Raw genomic sequence first — 13,940 nt, forward strand, 5'->3', positions numbered from 1 at the left:
ATTTATTTATTTATTCGCGGCAAGAATAGTTTTTGTCTATGGTATATCTTTTCTTCATCCATTATATTAGTCTATGGTCTGCTCAGAAACTAGTAACACTAGAGCACTAGTGATGGGCAGAATCAAAATATTTTGATCGAAACATTAAAAGAATAGAGTATTTAATCGATTTAATCGCTCGGAGTTCAGCGGGAGCAGTAGCTGCGGACAGAGGCAGATTGTTGACTGGTGGGGAGAGAGGGCACATAAACAAAGTATGGTACACATTGGTCTGGCAATATTTCGGTAGGTAAGTACTACATTTTCTAAAAATAGGCTAAGCCAGTGTTTTCATACTGGCAATGTTTATTGTTTACTTACAACCATCACGGTATATCTATGCTTGCAGATAGCAACGTAATGAACCTTAATATTGTTGTAATGGTGTTAATGATTACGAATTTCAAAGCGTTTCATATGGCTTTACATTTATAATATCTATATGTGAACTGAATAAATAATATAAATAAGTTTCTTACGTACTACAATTACTTCGAAATACTACATGCGTGAAATCAATCTCAATAGAAGAAATACTGAAAATATTTCATCACCACGGAAATAAAAACCTGGACACTAAAACAATACCAAAAATAATATTTGTATATCGGGCCGATTGCATCTTTCACATAAAATACATTAAAAAAAATTATCAATTTATGTGTACTAATAACCTTTCCAACTAATTACAAAAAGTCAGAATGACATATTTTACACACACTAAATGCATGGGCATCGTAAATCCTAACCTAAATCATGTTTACATACTCGTAGCATCTTCGGTTGGTAGATAATATTATAATTAAACATTTGATAACTAGTACAGCATAATTGCTTAATTCCAGTTCCCAGTAGATATCAAATCAAAATAAGGTAGTACGTAACACAATGTACCACGAGAATAATATCTCATTTGTCAAGCAATCCGAGATATTTTGACGTTTTTCGGACTAAATGACGTTGCGGCTGTAGTTTGAAATGATTTTTTAAACGATTGTCTCGGACTGTGTGATGATTTTTGACCAAATCGATTCCTTGTTCGATGACGTTTCAAAATGATTGTCTCGGACTGTGTGATAATTTTCGACAGAATCGATTTGTCTATCGAAATATTTTGATGGTCGAACAGATCGAGTAAATCATCAATCGTCATCGATTGTGCCCATCGCTAACGAGCACGCGCGTCGCACAATCGTATATCTATTATCCATGATCATCTATGATTTTGTAACCATAGAAAATAGAAAACAACATGGCAGATCTGTCAAAGTTGACATTACATTTCACGTGTAATTTGAAGTGAGATAACAAATAAAATCCGATTAAATTAACGAAATCCGGTGAATTTTCAAAATGAAGAATAAATCATCTTACCACAAAACAACCAATCGGTTTAAGGTAGGCCCTATTTCAGTGATTTATTTTTAATAACCTATTCGCGGGAATGTTTATATTTTGAAAATCGTAGTACTTTGAAAATAAACTTTTACTTAGAAATGACTGGAGCATGTTTTTCCAAGTGCTTCGGCGAGACAATCCAATAATTAATTTATTTTATGTTATTCGGTATGTAATCTTTTGTTTACCTTTCAGTTTTCATCGTTTGCAGATCGCATCAGTGCTATCGACGTCCGGCACACGGCAATATATCACTTAGATCATGCCAATTCAGATTATCCAGAAGAAAATGAGACTCATTTCTACAAAGCCATTCAAAAATGGAAAGTTCTGAATCTGACGACCGAATATGTCAACTTTGGAAAGAAAGTCGAGAGGATCATAACTCTGCCGCAGTTAATTCACAGGAAGGATGAAGTTGTGAACCTTTTAATAGAAAACCTGGAAAATGGAACTTCGTTAACGCTCCAACCTCTACTGGAGTGAGTAACTTCATTGATTATTCGATTGAAATGCAAGTGGTAAATACAGTGAACTAAACAGATTTGTTATAAAGTTGAAATAAAACATATAATATACTAATTTAGTGTTAATGTACTCAAGGTATCCAATAATCAATAGATAGGCTAGGATTTACCAGGCTCATCTTAGTTTGTTAAGAAGTGAAAACTTAACAGTATTGGGTGAATTAAAAAATGAATTATCTGGCCCTCTTGACAGTTACTTCTCAAAACTTTACTAGTGATAAATCCATGATAATATGCAAAGTCATTTATTTTTCATTCAAATCAACTATAATCAAAATGTCAGTAAATGTTTCACTAACCGCCACACATTTCATGGAATTTGAATTTCTACAAGAAAAAACTATTTACGCCAGGATAGATGGTAAAAAATGCATTATAATTACATTTTTATTCAATCAAAGTTCAAAATTCACTTCTAAATAGATCCCTCTGCTGCTGTTTTGTATGGAATGACACTTGCATAAGTTTTGTATAGATCTAAACCCGCATAAATTACATTAACCCAACCTAATAACCTATTTTGTGCACCTAACTAGTTGTTTATTGTAGTAATTCTTAAAACAAAGTGTAATTTCCATCATCTGTGCCTAAAAGTGTGGCCGTAACTGAAATAATTATCCAAATCTTCATTTTTCTTTCAGGATCATTGTAGTTCTTGCAAAAGATCTCCAAGAAGATTTCTACATCTATTTCCCGAAATTCTTAACCACTTTGATCAATCTCCTGAACACCAAAGACCCGGAGCAGTTGGAATGGACCCTGGTGTGTTTGGCTTTCCTTTTCAAAGCCCTCCGCGTGTATCTGAAGAGAGATATTTTGATAATTTTTGAGGCAGTCCTCCCGCTGCTCTCAGAAACAATGCCGTGGTATGTCAACAACTTTGCTGCAGAGAGTTTTGCTTTTGTGGCTCGTGACATTAAAGACAAGAAGAAATTCCTCAATGTTCTGGTAAAAACCGTTAATACGCACAAAAATGTAAGTCATTCTTTATTACAATATTTTTAATACTGTATCTTAAGAAGTTTGCAAATATAGCTGATTATGGTTTATTTTCTTCTAGGGAATCGTTGGATGTGGCAGACTTCTCTTTGAAGTGTTTCGAGGAGTTGGAAACCAGTTGCACAGCTGCGCAGCTCCTTTCCTCACTTTCCTCTTCGAAAGCTTGGATGAAAAAACATCTTACCGCAATACTTTGTTTGAGATACTTACCCAAACTGTTGCAGACATGTTACAAGTTATCAACCCTAAAAGCAGTGAAATCTTCTGGTCCACCATTCTTAGTACCACAACTAACTATCTGAATCGTAAAACCGACAATGGGGATTACAAGACCTTGGAATATATGCTGAAATTAGTCGGACAAGCTCTAGAATACAATGGGGGAAATTTCATGATCAATCCCTTCCCAGTTATAGTATTGATTATTCAACTGCTGGATGTCAAACTACCTGAAAACATTATGAATGTTACTTCAAAACTAGGGGTACTAGTTTTGCTATCGAAGCATACAAATGTTCCCCATGAAGACGCTGTTACTATCGTCAAGAAAGTGTTACAAATTCCGCATCCAGAAATTGTTAGTAACTTTGTTCAAGAAGTTATCACCTGTCCTAGTTTTGATATCATTGTTCTTCCCTACTTCATCAGTTGTGTTGACAAAATTGATGAAAACATAATCAAAGTGCTCAGTAAAATTTGTGTGACAAAGTCACCATTGTGTAAAAGTGGAATCGATTTATATTCATGGGTTAAATACCCGATTGACTTTGAGTCAAAAACCGATGCCTACAGCCAAAAGTTTTTAGCGGCAGTAGGGAGTGATGTTACTAAAATACTTGAATCGCCTGACAAAAGCATTTGTTCATTAATCTGCCTTCCACATATAAAAAATATGAATATACCAAAAGCGCAAGCCGCATTAGAAAAACTTTTAACAAATTTGATTAAGTTTATTGAAGAAATTAACAGCCGTATAACAGATGGAAAGTTATCTGCCGAAGACACACTAACTCTCCGAAATGCATTGTTTGTCCTCTCCATAACAATAGAGTCGGCAATTCACACAATAAACGTTTTTAGTTTTGAAACATTATGTTCAAAGAAGAATTTGGTAGATGCTCTGATACCACATGCATGTTCTCCTTCTTCGATTAGTGCCTTGCGTATTCTAGACTTATATCTCACAGTACGCAACAGACAAAATAGCCTGGAAACTGAATTGGTACAAAAATTGAGCGGGCTAATGGACAGAAATCTGACATCACCTTTCCACGAGGTTTGTTCATATTTTAATTTACCATTTTTGTTATGTTAAATACATATCGCAACTTTCTCAATTATAGTTTTATTAACTTTGTTTCATAATGTATTTTTATATTTCAGATAAGATTGCTGACCACACACATTTACAGTCTGTTCGAGGAACAAATTCAAAAGGGACAGGACATCAAACAAGAACACAAATCGTCCAAAATCTCCAAATCATTGAATCTGGAGGAAGAATTCAAACAAGAAAAATTTGAAGTGCTCTCTCTATGCTACGCCATAGAGAACTTACCTCCTTCTGTATCTGACTACAGAGAACAACTTGTGAATGTTTCAAGGATGACTCACGGCTCAAAGCAGTTTCAGCTCACTGCTAACACTCCCTTTGAGAGTTTTGCTCTGAAATATGCACTTGGATTCTTGCATGTCAACTTCAATCTCTTGTGGGATCCACTGAAGGCATTTATCCTTTCATACGCAAACGGAATGCCAAACAATCAATTCTGGGAAACGTTTCATCCGTGTTTGGTTCAAGCAACGTCCCATGTTCAAGATGGCATCAAGATTCCTGAATCTACAGAAGGTTTTACAGGAAGTATAGATTTCCTAGTCTCGGCGTACAGTGAATTTTACAGCATTGATGAGAAATTAGACTATAATCTGTATAGAATTCGTCTGTGGGAAATATTGTACGGTGCGCCATCAATTTGTGAAATTAAGAACAGAGATATGACTACTCTTTTCTTAGATTTCTTAAAATTAGAGTTTGAAAGATCACAGCAAGTTAATCTGTTTGTTGAGGATTCTTCTACAATGGATTCTGAGGCAGTCGAAGAGATAATGACTGACGATCCTGATGAAATCTTTAAGGCAGATAAGGATGTTTCTCGTGCCATCAATAAATCCACTTATGATACTTTAATTGCATATCTGAAAGTATACACCAATGTTCAAAATCCTAAAGCATTGTACATGGAAAAATCTTTATGGCAATTGTACCTCGACTTCTTGATGCATAAAAATCCAGTCATTCAAAAGATCGCTCTTGACTGCTTGATGAGATATAAAAATAAACATCTGATTCCGTACAGAGAAAATCTTTATAATTTGATAGATGGTAAAAAGTTTAAGGATGAACTACGTTCTTTTAAAATACAAGCAGATGAAGGAGGCATTAGGGAAGATGACCGAGAAGAAGTCATTCCCGTTATATTGAGAATCACATTCAGTAAGATGATCACCAACATTGGAATAGACAAGAAAGGGGGAAGTCAGTTACGACGCTCTTTGGTAATGCGCTTCCTCTCAGGTTGTGAAGAATCTGAGTTGATTGCTTACACAAACATGGCTTTCAAAATGTTTGAGCCGTACATCAATCTGGAGACGACTGAAATACCTGCCAAGATCCTGGAGACCCTCCAAGAAGTAGCGCTGGTTCCCCCAAAGAGGATATTGGGAGCCCTGCAGCTGGTAGACACCATGAGGGAACAGTTCATCCGGCCTGGACAGGAACTTCTAATGCTGCGGCTACTCAAAATTGTTATTTGTGTTGGATGCGTGATCAATGGGATTCTTTCAGAACAGCATAAACTGAAACCAGGATACGCAAAGATTCTCAAGGACATAAGACACCGGTGCATCCAATCTGTAGGAAGGTTCTTCGAGCAGTTTGAGAAATATGAGTGGTGCTTCGAGGAAAATATTCTTCCAGTTTACCAAGTATTTGTATGGCCAATTATTGAAAAGTTACCTACAGAGGGAGTGTACAGTCCCACACCCCTTCTCAAATTATTGAATATTTGGAGTAAAAATCCACAATACCACACACTCTTTAATGTGTGCAAAGACTCCAATACCGATTACACCCCAATGCTATTTTTTTTACAACTTTTGGCCAATAATAAGATTCATTATACAGTAAATGAAATGTCAATGCAGATTATAGAAAGGCTGGTGACAATGGAATCTGATGAAGAAACTGTTCCTATTGCCATATCAGATGAGCACAGTGTTCCTATTCAAGAAGACCAGATTGCCAAACTAAACTTAAAGGATAAGCTGAATTACGGAAGCAGTATACTTATACCCTACATTTCCACTATTGTTGATATACTCAAAGATAAATTGGCAACTATCAACCCAAAGAAGTTACAGAAGCGTGAGCTTATCATTATATCAAGAGTAACGGAGATGGTACAAGACCCAGAAGTGGTGGACACCCTCCTGCAATTCTCTTTGCCAATTCTTATCAACCGTGTAGGTCAAAATTCTGCAGAAGACACCCTGGAGGCTTCTATCGTTGCTCTGACCAGCTTGTTGACTAAAGCGGCCAATCCCAAACAGTATGTCAGGTTGATCACTCCTCTATTCAGTAAAGTGATGCAAGCTCTACCCAGAAGAGCTCTCTGCAAAGTATTAGACCTTCTGGGGGCCAATGACGAGGCAACCAGAAGTACAGCTTCTATCATCGCCGATATGAACGCCCCAGATGAAAAGTGGATTGAACAACCAGATTTTGAGAAGAGAATCAGTGCTTATAAAAAAGTTTACCAGTTATGTGACGCTGGCCAAATAGATATAGAACTTGCAGCCTTAATTATACACAACTGCTTCTTCATTATTCGCCATTGTACTGACTTATCATTAAGAAATACATCAACTGCATGCCTGCAGAAAATAGTTCCCAAGTTAATTGATCAGTATAAAGATTCACCTGATAAAGATTATCTTTTACGTGACACTATTCTCTTACTTATTAGAAACAGTTTGAAGATTGACAATGAAACGCTGAAGATGGAAGCAATCTCCCTGTTAGGAGAACTAGTGAGAGAATGTTCAGATGGCCATACAACATTCAAAGAACTTTTATCTCTCAGCAACAAGATTAACAAAGAAATAGACTTCTTCGAGAATCTCCAGCACTTGCAATTCCATCGAAAGATCAGAGCTTTACAGAGGTTCTGTAATCACATTAAAGAGTCGCCTGTTGTTCCTGGATATAAAACTTTAACGCAGTTTATAATTCCCCTTGCATCACAGTTTATCTGCTCCGAGAAGTATACCCCAAAGTATGCTCTGGTGGATGCCGCTATTGATACCATTGGTGTAGTCTGCCACCTTTTGCCGTGGCGTCAATATGAAGCCATTCTTAAATTCTACGTAGGAAAAATGCAACAAGCCAGTGAATATCAAAAACAACTAATAAAGCTTGTGTCTGTAATATTGGATGCCTTCCACTTTGATTTGTCCCGCGCTGACAGTGTAGAAATTGTTTCTGTTATTGAAGCTCAAAAGGCTAAACTTAAAGTTGTGCCAGAGCCTGCAGTAGAGAAAGTAGAAGATGAGGAATTGAATGTGCCGGTTGAAGAAGATGACGTGGCTGATGAAATTGTGGAAGAACAACCGGGCACTCTGCCGTTTGAGAGGATCTATACATTGTCTCCCTCCACGGCTAAGAGAGTCATAGCAACCATTACTGAGATATTAGTGCAACTAGATTGGTGAGTTAAAATGCTATATATTGTTTATTTATCTACTTTAAATAAATATAATATCCATGTATTATATATATAAACCTTCCGGAAGAAATTCTCTATATGATAGTGAAAACCCTATCAAACTCCGTTGCATAGTTTAAAAGAACTAAACGCACAAACAGACAGATGTGAATAGTGACTTTGTTTTATACTATTAAGAGATACCAATGCTTTCTTCATTTTTCAGGAATTCTTCTCAAGTTATGGAACACGAATCTGCACACAAAACAATGAGGAAAGGGGCCAGTTCACGCAGAGAGGCGGAAGAAAAACTCAAGCTACCAATGGCGCTGGCAGTCGTTAAGCTTCTACAGAAACTTCCTCAACCTATGCTTAAAAATAACATTTTAGGGTAAAGTTAATATTTTATACAAATATTTGTATTTACACACCATTTTTGTACTAATTTCTATGAAGTTGACTTATTTAATTTTTATTTTTCAGTGTTCTTATGAAAGTCTGCAACTTTTTGAAGTCTCCCATGATTGGAGTTCGCTCAACGGCCAGAGAAATTGTCTCCAAAATCATGTTGGCGATCGGTACAACTTACCTCGGGGTATTAATGAGTCACCTCACCATCCTGCTGACCAGAGGAATACACGTCCATGTTCTCATATCCACTGTTCACACTGTCCTGATCACCTTGAAGGATAGCTTCACTCCTGGCATCATGGACAAGCACCTGCAAAATGTCTTGAAAGTCTGCTTGAATGACTTATTTGGTAAAGCTTCCGAAGAAAAGGAGGTTGTTAAGCTTGGGCACAAAGCTCCCGAAGCCAAGCCAAGCATGAAGAGCTTCTCAACTCTTCGAATCATCGCTCAGAATATCAGCGAAAATAGTCTTACTAACTTGATTAAACCTTTCAAAGATATCGCTGAAACATCTCATTCAAAACGAGTCATTTTGAAAGTTCAGAATGCTTTGCAGAACATTTCCATCGGTCTGGGAGATAATACATACACTTCCACGGCGTCTTTACTCCAGTTCCTTCATGCAGTTTTGTCCGGCAGCATTATTAAACTCAACTTAGGAGCGCCCAGCAATAAACGTAAGGCGACTGACGATCGTGAAGAGCGGTACAAAGTAATGAAGCCTAACAATTGTTTGATTATTACTCCTGCTCCAAAAGGTGGTAAAAAAGGCATAGTACACAAGAACATCAGATCTTCCGCCCAAGCTAACACACATGTATTAACAGAATTTGCGTTGAATCTGTTATTTGCCACGCTGCAGAAAGACAATGTTAGTAATGAAGAATACAGATCTGTCATAGACCAGAATGTGCCTTTCTTAGTTGAAGCCTTGAAGAGTCCTCAAGTTAAAGTAGCAACTCTGGCACTGAAGTGTGTGACTTCTCTGTGGTCCAAGAAGTACGATCTTCCCACAATGAAGAGTCAAATTGGAATAATCAGCGCCGCCATCTTTCATACACTGCATAAATACGCCACATCCGGAATTAGTAAGAAGGATGACAATTTCCATCTGGTCGCCAATGCATTTAAGGTAAGTCAGAGACATTTCTATCTGACAAGTTTAGTTGGAACTTCAAGTATCTTTTCAATGTTATAATATTATATTTTTGTCTATTTTCAGGCTGTCACCGCTTTAATCAGAGATGTGAAATACCACACAATAAACACAGAAGAAATGAAGGCCCTTTTACTTTACGCTGAACATGACATTAATGATTCCGATAGGCAGGCCACAGCGTTTTCTCTAATTAAAGCTATTATAAACGCCAAGTTTAAAATCAACGAAATACATACCATCATGAAGAAAGTAGCGGATATCACTATTCTAAGTGAGAATCCAAGAACAAGGTAAAAACCAATATCTTCCTCATTGAGAAATATATAACAAATCTGTACTTTTTACTGTTATTTTAACACATTTCTGGCGGGTAATAAGGCAAGGCAAGCTATAAAAGTACTAAAGGAAAATCGAATACTATTTGAAATGCATCTCAATTAACCTTGTATGTAATATGTTTATTACGGTCCGCCTATCGGTATTTGCCCATACCTGCTTTCTTCAAATACGCCCGACATCTCTCACTCGCTTGAACATAGGAGTTGAGTGGGTGCGGAACGGAGATAGAGATTAGAATCGGGTTTCGCGGTCATGAAAACCCTCATTCCAGGAATTGAATTGTTACAATAACAAATAATATACTATACTATACTTTTGTTGAAATACCGATGTAAATGAAAGGCACGAAGATAAATATAAAAAGAAAACTTGCATTACGATTCGATAATTATGTACAATAGTTGGGACCTTTGAAGAGATTGGTATTTAATATTTATATAAAAGCATTGAATAATTCCGTCTTTTCTTCCATTGAAATGAGGCTGGCGCAAAAGGTAGAACTACCCTTCCCGGCCGAAGTGTGTTAATTAATACTTTGCATTAACTAATTAATATTTTCATTGGAATTTTAGGGACGAAGCCAGGATAGTCATGCTGGTATTTATAATGAACTATCCACTGGGTAAAAAGCTTGTTCAGCATATACAGTTCTATTTGACGCAGCTGAGTTACGAATTGGACCACGGTAGAATATCGGCTATTAAAATGATGCACACCCTCATTGAAAAGTTCGCAGTGGTATGTTATACGATTCACATGTTATTATTGCAATATGTTTTGATTAAATTAATAATGGTTATGTAAAATGATGTTGTTTTTCTTTCAGGATACTTTAAGTGAACACGCGGCAATGATTTATGTATCAATGGGAGGGAGATTAGTGAACGACACTACAACTGACTGCCGAATTCAAATAGCAGAATGTTTAGAACTTCTGATTCAACGAATTACAGCACCTAAAAAGAATGAACTTTTCAAAATCAATATAACCCTTCTGAAACAATCCAATAAGGTAAAAGCTTGAAATGAATCAAACCAGTAATTTTTAATCTTCAAATATACTTACTTTGGTTGCCAGGATATATGTGACATAGAGCCTCATGGATATTGGAAATCCCAGTCACCCTTTTTTATTCTTATGTGATTTTCTAATAAAATACATTATCATAAAACAGGCCCTTTGTTGCTATGCCATAGCAGGGGTGTTATATTATGTGAGTTGGTGATAGTATTGTTAAACAAGAATATCTATAACTTTATTGACTTCTTTCAGCCTGCTCATGTTGAAATGGCCGCACAGTTGTGTACCAGATTTGTCAATGTGGAGAAGAACAACTTTAAAACCAGACTGGAGACCCTCCTGCCGGAACTGACTGTCCAACTTTACGAGGAGGATCCAAATGCCGGCCGAGGTGTCAGAATAAAGGCACAAGACAAAAATGATATGCTCGGCGATTCCAGAGACAACAGCTTCATTCAAATTCTCAATCTGATCAACAAAATCTGCGAAACATGTCCGGCAATACTAACTGATAGCAAATATGTGAAATATACTGATGAAATAGCAGTCAATTGTCAGACCCTCTTGGCTCATTCCCACGCCTGGGTGAGGTACAATGCCGCTGTATTCCTTGTGTCTTTCTTCAAGTCTTTGAAGCTCGATGACTTTGCTCTTATAGTTAAAGGTGAAAAAGAAACAGAGAGAATCATTGCTCATACAGTTGAGTCTCTGAAATCGCTGACATTGGATCTGTGCTCTCAATTTATACCCGGTGTAGTTACTCCAGATATGGCAGAAGTGGTGAGTTATGTTATATTGTAATCTGACTTTAAATTGTTAATGTCAATCTGACACACTCCATGTTATTAAACTTGAGCCAATGCTGTAGTATTTGAAATGTTTTCCGTGGCTTGTGGATATTTCTGTGAATCCCATTTTTTCATTACTAACAATTGAGGAGCAATGGAAACTTGAACTCACACAAGCTGTTTTTGTTCCCATCGCCTTTTTGGTATCTCCAATCCCTTTATCTGCCGTGTAAATATTACTTCTGTAGGTTTTATACAACCAGAGCTACATGCAAAAATTTGAACACTAGTTACAAGTGAAAATCTTTGTCAAAAAATTGGTGCTTCCAGCTCCTCAATTCAATAGTAATCCATCATGCGGGCATACAATAAGTACACTATTAAAAATTGTACAGATAGAAGTTATGCAAGCTGTAACAATTACCCGCCACAGAGACATTGTCGAACAATCTTTCATACTTTTATAAGCACTTATTTGTAACAACTAATGTATTATTGTCAAATTAAAGTTTTTTTTATCATTGTCCATACTTCCAGGTCTGTAACAACATGACAGCTCTCTTCAAAATTGTAAGTTCGTTATCAGAGGACAAGGATGCAAATCACGAGAATAACGATTATATCCACGAATACTGGGTCATCAGCAAGCTGAAATCTGCCATCAACTCCGAAGTCACTAAAGCTCCGGGGTCCACTGTCATAAGGATGAGCATCTTCAAAATGTTGGAAGAGTTGCTGGTGGACTTGGACAAGGAAACGGTGTTTTCCATTGCTAAGATGTTGATGCCCTGCGTCGTCAGAGAGATGACTAAAACTGATGCCTCGTTTGAGACCCTCAAAAACCAGGCAGACGTAGTGGGAATGAAAATTAGTCATAGTATCGGAGACATTCTTTACAATGACCTTATCGCCAGAATTAATGTCAAATTGAGTGCTAAACGAAAAGAAAGAAAACAGGTAAAATATGGCTCAATTATATATTATATGCAATTATATGCCTTACACAACTTCTCCCAAGTTTTCTTACACAACTTCTCACAGAATTTGAACAATTTACCACATTTCAAAGTTGATTTACAAGTTCTGTGGAGGTTCTATAAGTTCTATTATTATATCATTATTGGCCAGTTGCTTCACAAAACTGAAATAATAACGAAACTTGAATAGAACCTTCACGGAACTTGAAAATCAACTTATAAATTTGATGAATTGTTCAAATTCTGTAAAACAAGCCGTCCCCTAAGTAAATTTGGCAATTTTTTTGTATTTCTAAATATTTTTTTATTTCACAGAAAATTGCACAGGACAAAGTGACAAACCCAGAAAAAGCAGCCAAAAGAAAATTGACCATCAAAGAAAAGAAAAAGGATTATAAACGCAAACGAACAGATGTTTTTAAAGGAAGAACACCAAATTCTAGAGTAAAAACAAAGGGTGATTCAATGGATGGCGATTTCTAAAGAGTTTTATATTATGGTTAACTGTGATAACAATGTGCATTGTAAATATTTATTTGTTGCTGATTTTGAATAACAAATTCCATCTGTGTTGATATTTTTTGTAAAAATATAATGAATCACTTATGAAGTGATTGAAATATGTACAGTATTTTTATTTTTGAAAAGAAATTTCTATATCAAAGACATACTTTCAACAATTAATGCTGTATTCCATCCATTGTCCGGTCGGTCTAGTTCTGGCTTGAAGAGTCCTGCAACCACAACCTTTGAAAACCCCTAACCTGCCCTAACCTAATGGCAAATTTTGCAATTTAGTGACATAAATTACAAAATGATCATTGGAGCCTCTCTCAAATTGATATTTCTGACCTAAGTAAGAAAATACATTAAAAAATAAACCAAATTGAGGCAGCAAGCTGTGAATCTACCAAAAGGCAACAGGAGCATAGGCATGAATTTGGGTTCGATTGATTATTGTACTAGTAGTTGTGAATGTTTTAAAAAGTACCTTGAGAAAGTGAGATTAGATTAGATTTTATTTAGATAAAGAACAAAACAAACAATATATTTATTAAAAACCTTTTATTGCAAAGTTTGGTGGTACAAAATGTTGTTTATCTGGAGCGTAAACAAACTATCTGGTGTGCCGACTCTTGAGCAAGCCACCCATGTGAAAACTTGGCGTTTCCGAGTTAATCTGCCACACAAAGTGATTGCCCCTGTGCCTTATTGACACTCGTAAAAGGGGGCGAATGATGGGTAGGCGGTGGAGCGATTGTCATCAGGACTTGACTGCCCGAGACATGATGCTTGGGTTTGGAGAAAAATAATTTGGCTCTATATGCGTTTTTTAGTAGAGATATTTTCGTGCCTGAACTAATAATGCTGTTTCGGACGAACCAAGGACTTTTGGTGAATCTTTTAAGCTTGTGACCGGTGACGGGTAGGTTAGTTGTTGGAGCGGTGTTGGTCACGATGGGTCATAATATTGATATGTAAATAAGAAATTTGTCCTGTAGGTTTGACTGTTGTAATG

General features: G+C 36.5%; 1 protein-coding gene across 1 annotated transcript; it reads left to right on the plus strand.

Moving 5' to 3' along the window:
- Positions 1–1,285: 1,285 nt before the first annotated feature.
- Positions 1,286–13,045, plus strand: LOC149423873 (small subunit processome component 20 homolog). Its single transcript, XM_089631844.1, has 13 exons — positions 1,286–1,437; positions 1,633–1,919; positions 2,606–2,939; positions 3,025–4,239; positions 4,347–7,729; positions 7,953–8,117; positions 8,210–9,269; positions 9,360–9,586; positions 10,208–10,373; positions 10,462–10,647; positions 10,909–11,436; positions 11,982–12,401; positions 12,737–13,045. The coding sequence occupies exons 1-13, from the start codon at positions 1,393–1,395 to the stop codon at positions 12,902–12,904; spliced, it is 8,184 nt and encodes a 2,727-aa protein (XP_089487970.1). The 5' UTR covers positions 1,286–1,392; the 3' UTR covers positions 12,905–13,045.
- The last annotated feature ends 895 nt before the right edge of the window (positions 13,046–13,940 follow it).

The sequence above is a fragment of the Hesperophylax consimilis genome, chromosome 5, assembly GCF_061612785.1.
Source record: "Hesperophylax consimilis isolate HC1 chromosome 5, BYU_Hcon_1.0, whole genome shotgun sequence".
NCBI classification, from domain to species: domain Eukaryota; kingdom Metazoa; phylum Arthropoda; class Insecta; order Trichoptera; family Limnephilidae; genus Hesperophylax; species Hesperophylax consimilis.